The 13,559-nt window shown below is 39.9% G+C and overlaps 1 protein-coding gene across 2 annotated transcripts in view; it reads right to left on the bottom strand.

Annotated features, from left to right (window-relative positions):
* Positions 1–4,246, bottom strand: part of LOC311010230 (hemicentin-1-like) — an 87,361-nt gene extending 83,115 nt beyond the window's left edge. The window contains exons 1-2 of one of the 2 annotated variants that reach the window (XM_084040771.1): positions 3,918–4,246; positions 3,534–3,824 (exon numbers count right to left, since the gene is read on the bottom strand). In XM_084040771.1, the coding sequence (XP_083896897.1) occupies positions 3,534–3,824; positions 3,918–3,969 (343 nt within the window). In that variant the 5' untranslated portion in view covers positions 3,970–4,246. The remainder of the gene's footprint in view (positions 1–3,533; positions 3,825–3,917) is intronic. The other variant, XM_084040772.1, reaches the window with a different exon arrangement.
* Positions 4,247–13,559: the final 9,313 nt, after the last annotated feature.

The following is a 13,559-nucleotide window of genomic DNA, read 5'->3' as shown; positions in this document are numbered from 1 at the left end:
CATTCTATTAAGCACTAGTGGTGTTGAATTTTGCTGTCTGTTGCTGACTTCCTGTTATGTATTCCAGCCCTATATTAGAATATGAGTCAATATTATGTGATTGCTTAGGAATTATACTCTCGGACTGTATTATACATTGCGTCTATCAGTGTGTGCATGTTCTGTGAACATGTATTCAAAGGCTGTCCCCTCATAGCTGATTAATTGTTTGATTTGGACTTTATTGTCTTTGTTTATTAGGTTATATTGTAGGCTACACATAAAAATTATGCCAAAGAGGCAGTTGAAATTCCACATGATATGATGTTTAAGTAACCTTGGCACTGCGTTAAACCTTTATTTTCTTCTAGTAAGTGTGTTAGTGGATTTTGCTGAGGATTGTTGTGTTACTGTATTTTACCAGCCTGGCCCCAAACACAAAAGTTACTGTATATTCCTAACTTAGTTTGTACATAGGTCCCATATTTGAACTTCTATTTGGAATGGTGTGTGTGTGTGTGTGTGTGTGTGCGTGTGTGCGTGCGTGCGTGCGTGCGTGCGTATGGCGTGTAGAATCGTTTCATATTACTTGCGCAACTATCAACTGAACGCGTCACACCCGCGTGCTTTGACGCCTGTGCAGCACACAGCGCCTGACGTGTAATGTAGTTTCCTCATTGACTTATAATGGTCACGCGTTCACGCGCACGTTCACGCGCACGTTCACGCGTGATGGCTGCTGCACGCCTGTGATCACATTACGCGGAGTAACTACGCGTAACATTCATGCGTTTTTTAGCGAACGCACGCATTAACGCTGCATTAATATCGTATCTAATATCTGAGGTTTCTCTTGAGCTTCTGCAAACATTCTGTAACATGTAGCTTTGCAGGCGTGTGCTCTCAGAGTGCTTCCTTGCTTTTATCTCCAACGCGCCCCGCAGGCGATGAAGAGGCACCAGAGGTCAAATGAAACGGCGACGCCCTTTAATTTTAAAGCTACAAGTGATCAAATCAACATGCTGAAATCTAATGCTCATGTTTCAGCTGGTTGAAATACTTCATCATCATCTCACCTTGTGGTTTCTGTAAAATTATAAAAGACAAAAAGTGAGAATAGAGAAAGAAAGAAAAAAACAGGAAAACTGCTCCAAGGTCTAATCCAGGAGTGCCCACTTATTTTCCAAAACAGAAACCTAATGGTAAAGCATATTATAGTGAAAATCATGAGCGTGTGCTAGTCCTGCTCAATGTGTAAAGTGTCCTGAGATTACTTCTCTTGTGTTATGACACTATAGATATATAATTGAATTGAATTGAGATGCAGAATGGTACAATGATGGCACTTTTCTTAACGCTCATCTGTGTTATTGTCTATTCTTTAAACCACACAGACATTTTAGAAAACAGTCAAACAAACCAGTAGAGAACAATGAGTGCTGTTAGTAACCTGTAGTGTTATATTGATTAATGAATCAATTGCTCAACAAAAAATACATCACTTATAATAATCAATCAATACATTTAGTCAAAATTCCCAAGCATTCACTGTTTGCAGCTTCTCAAATAGAAGATCATGCAGCTTTCCATTCCACTAGTTTGACATCCTATAAATAAAATGATTAACTAAATTAATTAGTTATTGCAGGTGTACGCAAATTGTAAGCAACTTTGTTAACTAACTTTTTTGAACTTCCATCTTTGCTTTGCCCAAACCAAGCTTTAATGGCAGAGCTGACATGCCCTGGAAAGAGTGAAAGACAACACATCATTGTTTAAGTCTTTTCTACTATGTATAAGTCATAATGAATAACGTGTGTTAATGTAACCTTTTCGTGGCATCTCATCATCATGTTTATAAATTACAGTCACACATAAATGGCTTTCTATAGATACTGGTTGAACTTTTGATCTATAAATAACAAATAAACTTGCCCAATGCAGAGCTTATTAATAACCAATTACTCATAACTGAATACATACTGTAGATATCAATGTCTGTATTATTGTATATCAACTAGTTGCTGAAATTTCTCCTGTTTAGGTGTGAACTTTTTTAATATTTACCTTTACGGCGGCGTTTGAAGAACACTGTCAGAACCACGATGATGACAATCAGGGCACCTACAAGTAAAACACCTACAACACCTACAACTAAAACACGTACAACGATGTCGGCAATCTTGCCAGAACCGGCTGCACAAAAAGAACAAAAGTGAATCTCACAGCAACCTTTAGTTACATTTTTCAGTTCCAAAACAACATTCAAGCAGTAAGTTGCGCAATTTCTCTTACAAAAAAAAATCTGCTATTCTCTGAATGTGAAATCTTACCTGGGTAGCAATCCTTTGCTGTGAATGTCGCCGTTTCACTGCTCAGAGGGTTGCTCACATTACAAGTGTATACTTCATCATCATGTTCGGCCCCCAGAGAGATTTGTAACTGTTGGCCAGGCTGCAGGTTTCCATGTGTTCTCCACTCAAACTTCATTGGAGGTCGGTAGACAGCAGAACACAGCAGCTGTGCAGATGCGATAGTGCTGCTGCCGTTGCTCATCTCACAGGATATGTTGGGGCTGGCGACCATCTCTTAATGAATACATGAAAGAACAAATCAATGAATACATACCAACGTGAATGACTCTAATGTGTTTGAACGTGGATAAGGTATAGAGGACATAATGTGCTTATCGTTAGCTTCATAGCATAAGCATAAGTCATCTCTTTGACTTAGGCAGTTTTGATACAAACAAAATGGCAGAACGGCTGTCCACAAGTGAAGCATTAGCTCTTCTCTTTGATTCATTTTCATCTGGTAGGAGTTAATATTTCTTCAATTTTCTAGACACTAAATGTAATTTCAGTCAATCAAAGGGATTATGAACTCTGTATTTAAACTTGAAATCACATGTTTTGCTACAAGATAATGAAGTGGCTAAATATTATTTATAATTAAATAATTTTCTGGTCAGAACAAATCTTTACACTTAAAAAACATCACCAGAAAAAGACATTTAGGCAATTTTAGACATTTTTAAGCAAAATTTCAAGTGAAGTCATTTTTCAAGCGTTTGCTTTTTATTTTAAGTGCAAATAGATTTGTTTTAGAAATGAGACATTTTGACTAGACATAAGAAGTATTTGTTAAGATTTAGATTTTTTGCAGTGAACCTTTGAATTTAACATGGTTTGCTGTGTTAAAATACTCAACATCACTTAATTTTCTGCTTTAGACATAAGAAACAACTTGGTTATGGACAAGTTACACATCTTGGTTATATTTAGGAGAGTAAAACAACTTTGGTTATGTTATGTTTGCATTTATATGTAAGAAAAGAAATGCCTAAGTCATGGCATATTCTGCCTAAGTCACTTATTTTATACATATTAAGAAATAACTGGTTGTGATATCTGAATCATTGCACTGCTGGGTGCGGGGGAAAACGTTTCTGACACCGCTACTCTGTTACTTCCAGCTCCTGTAATGCAGGTGACTTTGTTTACTGGGTAACTGCATATAACCACCACAAAAAAAGTTCATAAAAGATAACTTACCTATCACCTCCAATTTATAAGCTGAACGATGCAACCCTTTTTTATTGTCTACTTCCGCTCTATATTCCCCGCTGTCCTCAAATCTGAGGTCGGTGATACTGAGTACTGCAGTGACCCAGTCCAGAGTGACCCTGTTGCGATACGTGCCGTACACATATTGCTCCTTGCCATAAAACTCTACCACTTTGTTGCCATTGTGTAACCACAGAATTGCTACAGCGTCTCCATCGGTGTCTGGCTTTAGGGTGACCCCCCCTCCCTTGAGTGCATATATTGGAGATTGCCCAGCAGCTGAAAACAGAGAGCAGAGACGTTTAGAAACATGCAGCATTGTCAGATCAAGCGTTTTCGCGCCTTCCGGGTCCATAAACTCCATAAACTCACCATGGCAGAAGGCAGAGCAGATGAAGAAGACCAGGAAAAACCGACGCGCCATTTGAGAGGAGCAGATGTGTGGCCTGATTTGCTGGATTACCTCTTAAACTGCCTTCCTTCCCCTCCCGATTACAGACGGGAGAAAAAACTCACGGATTATTACTTTTCCTCAACCAGTTGGGCAGAGGTTAGCACAAACTTTCAGAAACCAACGTGCATGTAAGGGGGCGTCACTCAGTCGTCACGGGAAAAGCGAAAGTATATTTTGTTTGTCAAGTTTCTAGTTTCACAAACGACTTCCTGCCCTTCAAAGTAAATTCGAGATCTCCTCTCATGTATTGGCCGAACACCATGTGATATTTACCCTGGACTTGGACGCTTGGTTAATAATTAAATTAAATACTATATGTCATGGGCGAGCGGTCATAATAAGCTATAAATGCAGTGCATGCCCAAGCCCTTCAATAAAAATAATTGAAAATATTAATCTGGCAGTGTGTTCAATTATACAATACCTTAGTTTTACTGTTTTGGTCTTAAATCCGTGCCTAATCTGTCCCGTTTTGCTTGCGAAAAGCTGGAAAGCTGACAGCTTGTTTCGCGCATGCGCACTGTGACACCGACTAGTACAGTTACTGCTAAAGGCTGTTTACTGTAGATGAGCATTTTGAATGGCAAAAAAGCTGTCAGTGAAGCAGCTTATCTGCCAACGCGCATGCGCAAAAATTACTTGTTTGAATTGTTCAGCGGGAAACTGTCAGTGGTTCATTCATTGTGTAGCCTGGTCAAAATGGCTGAAAATATTAATTATATTCAGGCTTTGCGTTCAGTGCCGTTTTCGCGGAGACCTTTTGAGGAAAAGAAAGCTATAATCTCAAGTGGTCGGCCTACTCCTGAAGTAAATATCACAAAGACTGCAAAGAATTTCGTCCGTCACTTTCAAGCTAGCGCGTATGAGAAACATAAATGGCTAGCTAGCCGACCCCCCTCCCGTCAAACGATCCGGTCTGACAGCGACATATTGCCTGTTCATTCATGAAAACCATCTCGAAACACTCTCAGTCAAACAAGGTGGGGAATGAGAAATCTGCGGCGCTACTAGCCTAGTTCGTTTTAAAAACACACCGGCAGCAGCGCCTACTGATCTGAGACGTGTCAGTGAGTTACTGTAAACGCTGTGCGGAAAACCAGCTGTGGTCTGTGATTGAGGTGCAGACGGGTGAGTTTGGAGCTGACGAGAGGATCGCGCTGACGACCGCTTCGTTACATTTTTCTCATTGAAAAACTATACAACTGGCATTTAGATGATGTTCTCCATAAAAAAAACAAGTGAAATACTGTAATAACAATTCGGTTTTAGTAATCAACCGCTTAAAGTGATCAAATGTACTCTGGACCAACGTGATCACTACAAGCTGTTTCCACTAACCATATTATATTTTTTATTAAAAAATATAATGCCCCCCCACGGGCGCGCATGGTATTGACACTTCAGCATGACCACAGTAAACGGTCACCGCTCGCCACTGCTATATGTCCATTATATAAATAGACAATTCACTGCTTTCTATTTTAACTCAACACATTCCACATAAGCTTTGTTTGATTTCAAGATTTGAATGACTTTTGTTACTTATTTGACATGTCACCGTCACGTCTGTGTGCTTTATTTTGAAAATATGCAGGAAGACACCCTTCGTTTGACAGGCGGTATGTCAATAGGCGCGTTTCGAATCATGCATGTGTAGCGGGGTCTAATCTGCGTGGTGTCTGGCTCAAGGTAGGACAGGACGACCACGTGGATTCAGACACATTTATTTGACACATTTATTTCTCCTGCCTGCATGAAAACAGCAAAGCACAGTGGTTTCCTTCACAAGGATTACTGCGCCCTTTCTGAAGTGCCGCATTTCAAAATAAAAGTTCTTGAAGCACGTATTGATTCCTATCAAAATAAAACTGATTGTCATAATCTAGGGTAACAACATCTCCATGCTACACGTGCACATGCTTTTGCCTCGCAAAACCAGAGCTGCGTTTCAAAAACAGTTTGAGTCGCCCTCGCTCACTTGCCCTAAGCACTTGCCCTCGGTGGAATCCCCGCTGCCATCTTAATATAGTAGATTCGACTTCAACTTTGACCTGTTAATGTTTGTTAATGCTTAACTAATGCTCAATTAATGCTATGATGTGACCATCATTGTGAAACATTACCCAACAAAAACTTGGTATATTCTCAAAACCACACTAATGATTCATGATTAAGAATTTACGACTAGGTGCGCAATAATAATCCACATTTTTCTGTATCAACAGCAAACTTGCTACATAGACTCAAGATAGCCAGAAGTTTCAGCCCAGCAGCTCCGCAGCCCAGCTTGACCCCCTCGTTGCTGCTTGCATCTATATTTTGGTTTATTTTCTTGATTTGTTTTCATTTTAACTGTTACTCAACTCATCCCATAGTCTACAGTCTTGCTGTTTGTTGTGATCCCATGCAGGATAAATAAAATCTATATTTTTGTATACACAGTCTCTGGTTCCAGTTTATTCTGGGTCTTATATTGAATAGCACCTGGTCACATATTTGAAAAAAAAAAAAGAGATTCATTTGTTTGACACAAAGGTTTCACACACAAATATTAAATTGACTGGTAGCAATTTAATATTTGTTTGAGGTTATGATTTTGTTGTGAATGAAATAAAACTGAGTTATATCGACCACTAGATAGCAGTGTTCACTGGAAGATAGACACAAAAAGCATCACATAATACCGTGTGTGTGTGTGTGTGTGTGTGTGTGTGTGTGTGTGTGTGTGTGTGTGTGTGTGTGTGTGTGTGTGTGTGTGTGGCTGGTCTTAGTGGTTTTAGCTGGTTGATGGTTTTAGATGGTCTTAGCTGGTTGATGGTGTAGAAGCTGTATGAATAGGCTGGTTGATGGTTTTAGATGGTCTTAGCTGGTTGATGGTGTAGAAGCTGTATGAATAGGCTTTTAGACGGTTTGCATGGTTGGGTGTGGGGGATGAGAGTCAGTTAGTGCGTTGTGTTTAAATTGAAACATGCAATGTGACATTGCTGCTGTAGCAAGTGGTCAGATCGGGCATGGTGAAATTATTTTTAGCACTCTATAGGATACGGAGAGATAAGTTTGGTTTTTACCGAAAGTAAACCTCTCGTCCAGCAACTGGGCCTCGCGCTGTATTCCTCTGCTCACAGATCAGCAGCTGTTGCAGTGTAGTGCCAAAAGAAAGCGCGGTCTGACGGCGATGTAAAGTGGTGTGAATTTTACCTACGTACACTTGAGCTGACGTAAACATGTTTAGGTGAGCCTTGTTTTAGGCGGTTAATTTGGCTTTTTCTCTGGACCCCGTTCACTGCAGTACAAAGCTGAGCGTCTGGGCTGGAGTGGGTCTCTACTTCTCCAAACTCTGCCCTGATCGGTGATTATGGCAGGGAACAGATCGACCATAGATATGTACTTAATCCTTGGGCAGTATCTTGATACATCTTCTGTTTATTAAGGGAAGGTCGTGTGAGTGAGCATGAGAGAGAGAGAGGAGCCAGTTTCACCGTGTTAAGACACTAAACACTAAAGTTGTTAAATATTCATGTTTGTTAAAAATAATAATTTTATACTGTGAATTTACAGTTAAGAGTTAAAAAAATAAAAAAACAGCTAAAACCAGCTTGACCAGCTAAGGCCATCTGACCAAAACCTAGCAAAAACCATCAAACCAGCTAAAACCAGCTTAACCAGCCTAAGCTGGTTTAACCGTTTTTTTTAGTAGGGAGGCAATCTTCTACCCTACACCTTTTTATATATATATATATATATATATATATATATATATATATATATATATATATGTATATATCTCCCATTTGTAGCATTTATAGGAATGTAAGTATTAATAAGTGTTTCTACTGTGTTGTTGCATCCAGGAGGGAAACTTTGTTTAGTAGAATAATAAGAATGACAAACAATGTTCTACTATCACTTCTCATAAAAGTGGGGTCCAAAGACAAATCAGGCCTTAATAAAGGTATTTTATAGAGACAGGAAAGGAATATTATTTCATTATAATGTCTCAACCACACTTAATAATGTATCCACATAATCACAGTGGGTTCCCCGGTTGCACTGTCACAGTAAAGCATGGCCCAAAGAGCCAAGAACCTTGATTGAGCTGATATTAATTGATTTGTCCTGACCTACCATGACCTGGGCCCGGTTTCCCGATAACGTCCACTCTTAGCGCGCTACGAAGACTCCTACGTTATGACTTAACAAAGGTTTTACCTCTATAGTCGTGGTTCCCGAACGGTCTCTTAGGAGTCTTCTTCAGAAACACTCCTTACGTCGTTCGTACAGACCACCCTTACCAACGTATGACGTACGAAAGAGATTCATAGCAAAGAACGTTTCGGGAAACACACGAAATGTTCAGTAGGAACTCTAAGTAGGGGTTACGAATGACGTAGCGTTAAAAAGGCTTTAAGAAGGCTAAGAAGGAAACCGGGCCCTGGCCTCCCCGGGCTCAGCTTGCCAAGGTCTGTCCTAACTGCATTTTTTTTTAGATAACATTTTTTTTTTTTTTAAAGAAGCTATGGGGCTAGTCTCTAAAGCCAGAGGATATTGTTCGATTTCACGTCAGCCCTCCAGGAAGCAATTTAAACAACCCAGCATGCTAATCAACTCGAAAAGGCCGTTCTGGAGGGTGGCCCATTTTTCTCCTTCTCTCCTGTTGCAACAAGGCCAACAACAAAAGGACCGAAACAATTGAAGGGAAAACGTGTAACTTATTTTTTATCTGAAGGAACATTTCACAGTTTAATGTCACTTTATGATGTGGGAGAGGAAACAAGAACTCCCAACTCTTAACGCATTTCCTGCCATTGTCACATTTATTTTTTCTTTCACAAAAAAAAAAAAAAGGTGATAGTGAAACCACGACTCTGAGCCGAGATGGGAGCTTCCCCGCTGCCATCAATACATCAGCGGTGTCTCAGTGGAACCACATTGTGACCCGCGTCAGAGGAGGCAGAGCCCCGATTCCCCACAAATAATTCAATACTCTAATATCCCCTTGGTATTTGTTGTGATCACAGTAATACGATAGTGTTCATTCCCCCTGCTCGTGGCCTGAACCCCTTGGATCAGCTGGTAGCAGATCACAGACTCCTCTGTGACTCAGAGGTTAAACTAATCATGCGTGACTTTCTCACATGGCCCGGACCAGTATACCTGGAGAAATCCACACCGTCTGTCATCCAGCAGTGGGCGAAACCTGCTTTTGCATGACAGACGGTTTACCGTGGCAGCTTTTTCACTGAGTTCACCTTCAATTATGCAGACGGCACAGTCCCAGACACTGCATGTATACAACTCATCACAAACAACCTGGCCTCCGGGAACTCAGAGTGATATCAGATTTTCGACTTTAGACAAATGTGCTGCAATCAATTCCTGTAAAGCCACACTCTCACATTTTCCAATGGTGTGTTTGTTAGGTTTGCCTCAATAGCTGAGGATGTCCTTCAAGTCTCTGTGTTAAGATGGTTAGACATTCAAAAGCTAATTTCTCATTTCTAAAATCAGTTCATGACTAGAGGTAAGTGCTAATAAACACTGCCCCCTACTGACACAAACGCATTCTTACAGTTGCTTCCCAAAATCCAAGTACAATGGAGCTGTAGTGTCACAATCAATGATCAAACATATCCTGAGCCAAGCAAAATATTTAAAAAGTGATCACAGCAATGATTAGCATTAGCTGGTCTCAATAAAAAAGAAGGGATGCTTGAAACATTTTAAAACTGCATGAAGAAATAAATATTCAAACTAAACTTATACTACATCAAAAAGTGTCCCTTATGATAAGCTCATCATACATTTATAAAATTGGTGTTGTTCAATTGATATAAAATCTAAATTAGTGTTCATAACTGGGAGATTCTTTTAAAAAAGCATACATTAAGCACCCATGGGTTTAAAAGACAAACAATAAAAAATAACTTTAAAATGCAGCCGTTAGTGCAATATAATATTTGATTAATATTAATTTGAATTCATTTAAACTGTTACATTAAAAATGAAACAGACACCATAGATAGATGACCACCCGTCTGTTTTCAACCTCAAAATAATAATAATTGTCTGCTTCCTTCCTCAGTTAGTCATTTTAAAAATGCATGAAGGAATAAATATTCACCGGCTGACCGACTAAGCTTATATTATACTACATCAAAAAGTGTCTCTTATGATAAGCTCATAATATATTTATAAAATTAGTGTTCAATTGGTATAAAATCTAAATTAGTGTTCATAATTGTGTGATTCTTTAAAAAAAAGCATACATTAAACACCCATGAAAGACAAACAATAAAAATATAACTTTAAAATGAAGTCGTTAGTGCTATAAAATATTTGATTAATATTAATTGAATTCATTTAAACTGTAACATTAAAAACTAAACAGGTAACAGGGAAAGATGACCACCCGTCTGTTTTCAACCTCATAATAATAACTGTCAGTTAGTCTTAGTGTATGTCCGTCTCTCCTGCATCTGAACGTTGATATTCATCCATGCTCTATCCGCTCTGCCTTCATCTCTGTATTCATAGATGCACTTTCATTATCTGCTTCCTTCTCAAATCTTATTTCCGTTTGCCAGGCTGCATGAAGGCTAGTCAACGACTTTATCCTTCATCCTCACTGCTGGCTGTTCTTCTCCGGGGTCGCATCCCACAGTTTCGCTTTCACCTTTATCCGACTGCCCCGCCCCTTCGTCTGAGTCACGGCTGGGCTTGAGCTCTTCTTCCCCATCTGGGTGTGAACGTGCAGTGTGTGGGGACTCTTGAAGGGTGGTGCTGTTGTCTGGTGGTGTTGGTGTGGGGCCCTGAGTTTGCTGGAAGGTGTCTGAATACAGGTGCTGTTGCTGACCTGCTTCTTCCTGGTCACCCACACTATCGCCTTTATTATTATCATCAGAATCGCTTGGGTTGGTTTCACCCTGCGATAAGGTTAAAGGCTGCTCATGCAATGGTGTTTTTGAACCTTTCTGGTCAGTAATAGTGTAAGGTGTGTCATCTGACTCATGTGTTTCTCTTTTGTGCAAAAAGTCATTTTCCTCTGTGGTGACCTGACCCGAGTTAGTGTCTTCCTCGTGTTCACCAGCGCTGTCCTCAGGTGTCATTCTTGGAGGACTTCCAGCCAAAAGGGAAGGTGGCTGAGCAGCAGGAGAAGCACCGGCAGGAGCAGAGAGTGCTTCCTCATCCTCACCGGCAGGAGCAGAGAGTGCCTCCTCATCCTCACCTGCAGGAGCAGAGAGTGCTTCCTCATCCTCACCGGCAGGAGCAGAGAGTGCTTCCTCATCCTCACCTGCAGGAGCAGAGAGTGCTTCCTCATCCTCACCGGCAAGAGCAGAGAGTGCTTCCTCATCCTCACCTGCAGGAGCAGAGTGTGCTTCCTCATCCTCACCGGCAGGAGCAGAGAGTGCTTCCTCATCCTCACCTGCAGGAGCAGAGAGTGCTTCCTTATCCTCACCTGCCTCCTTCTTTGGCTCTGAAACAGACAGTAAGATGACTGCTAACAATTTGCAACAATTGTTCAGAGGCAGTTTTAAAATCAATCCGTCATCATCTTACTACATTGAGGTGCAGAAAATGAGCGGTGGTAAAAAAGCCATTTCCCAAGTAACACACAGCTGCATTAAAGTAAGCACTCAAGTGAATCCATTTTTTCATTTTTTTCCATTTCAGTTTCCTAACCTGGATGTTCAGGAGTGATGGACACTTTCTGATCAGGGTCATTGAAGGACAACCTTGTCCTAGGTGTTGTATGCTGGTCTGCATCGCCATTGTCGTCACTCGCACGATCCTTCCTCTGAGGAGTCAACCCAACACTCTGAGGGGAATGATAATATCCTAAACCGGACGCACGGAAGAAGGGAAATAAAGAAATGATTCAACCATGCAGAAGCAGTCTAAAGAAACCAGTAGAACAATGTACAACCTTAATAACAATCAGTACTGAATCAATACATGATGAGATCAACTTCCTACATGTTATACTTTTAAAGAGCAAGATGTGATGTTGATAAGCTGATCAACTTTTTTAACATGGACTGCATCACAGAGTGCATTAATATCGTATCTAATATCTGAGGTTTCTCTTGAACTTCTGCAAACATTCTGTAACATGTAGCTTTGCAGGCGTGTGCTCTCAGAGTGCTTCCTTGCTTTTATCTCCAACGCGCCCCGCAGGCGATGAAGAGTCACCAGAGGTCAAATGAAACAGCGACGCCCTTTAATTTTAAAGCTACAAGTGATCAAATCAACGTGCTGAAATCTAATGCTCATGTTTCAGCTGGTTAAAATACTTCATCATCATCTCACCTTGTGTTTTCTGTAAAGTTATAAAAGACAAAAATAGAGAAAGAAAGAAAAAAACAGGAAAACTGCTCCAAGGTCTAATCCAGGAGTGCCCACTTATTTTCCTTGTAGGGCCAAAACAGAAACCTAATGGTAACGCATATTATAGTGAAAATCATGGGCGTGTGCTAGTCCTGCTCAATGTGTTAAGTGTGAGATTACTTCTCTTGTGTTATGACACTATAGATATAATTGAATTGAGATTCAGAATGGTACAATGATGGCACTTTTCTCAACGCTCATCTGTGTTATTGTCTATTCTTTAAACCACACAGACATTTTAGAAAACAGTCAAACAAACCAGTAGAGAACAATGAGTGCTGTTAGTAATGAGTAGTGTTATATTAATTAATTAATCAATTGTTCAACAAAAAATACATTCATTATAATAATCAATCAATAAATTAAGTCAAAATTCCCAAGCATTCACTGTTTGCAGCTTCTCAAATGGAAGATCATGCAGCTTTCCATTCCACTAGTTTGACATCCAATAAATAAAATGATTAACTAAATGAGAGTTAGTTGTTAGTTGTTGCAGGTTTAAGCAAATTGTAAGCAAATCTGTTAATTAACAAAAGGTACCTTTGAATTTTTTCTTTGAACTTCCATCTTTGTTTTGCTCAAACAAAGCTTTTATGGCAGAGCTGACATGCCCTGGAAAGAGTGAAAGACAACACATCATTGTTTAAGTATTTTCTACTATGTATAAGTCATAATGAATAATGTTTGTTAATGTAACCTTTTTGTGGCATCTCATCTGTTGAAATCTTAACACTTGCTGTAGATTAAAGAAAAGGGAAGCAATTAGGCAAAGTTTGCTTTCTGGTTCAGTTCATAATAGTTTCAATCAAATCTAATAAACGCAGCTATAAATTTGGCGGTCGAGCGAGCTACGTAGTGAATGAAAGCAAGGCAACGAAGCTAAGCAGTGAATCAGACGAATGAAATGTTATTTTAATTGTTTCAGGGCGGTTTGTTCTACGGCGCAAATAAACACCCACATGTTCCCGGATTTTGAATTAATACAGCCGGACAGGGGAGGCTCCGTTTGACACTGAGGAGAGTGAGGAGCAGGGGAAAACATGCTTGATTATTATTATTATTATTATTTAGTTTAAAGGATTGTGCGGCCTCAGAGGCGAGTGCCTTCTAGCTTTTCTCTGCAACACACAATGAACACGCCGACGCCCTTTAATTTAAAGTAATAAAAATCAATA

This window comes from Eutrigla gurnardus, assembly GCF_963514095.1.
Source record: "Eutrigla gurnardus genome assembly, contig: SCAFFOLD_59, whole genome shotgun sequence".
NCBI lineage: Eukaryota > Metazoa > Chordata > Actinopteri > Perciformes > Triglidae > Eutrigla > Eutrigla gurnardus.
Note: the sequence above shows the minus strand (reverse complement) of the source record. Positions and strands in the feature narration are given on the sequence as shown.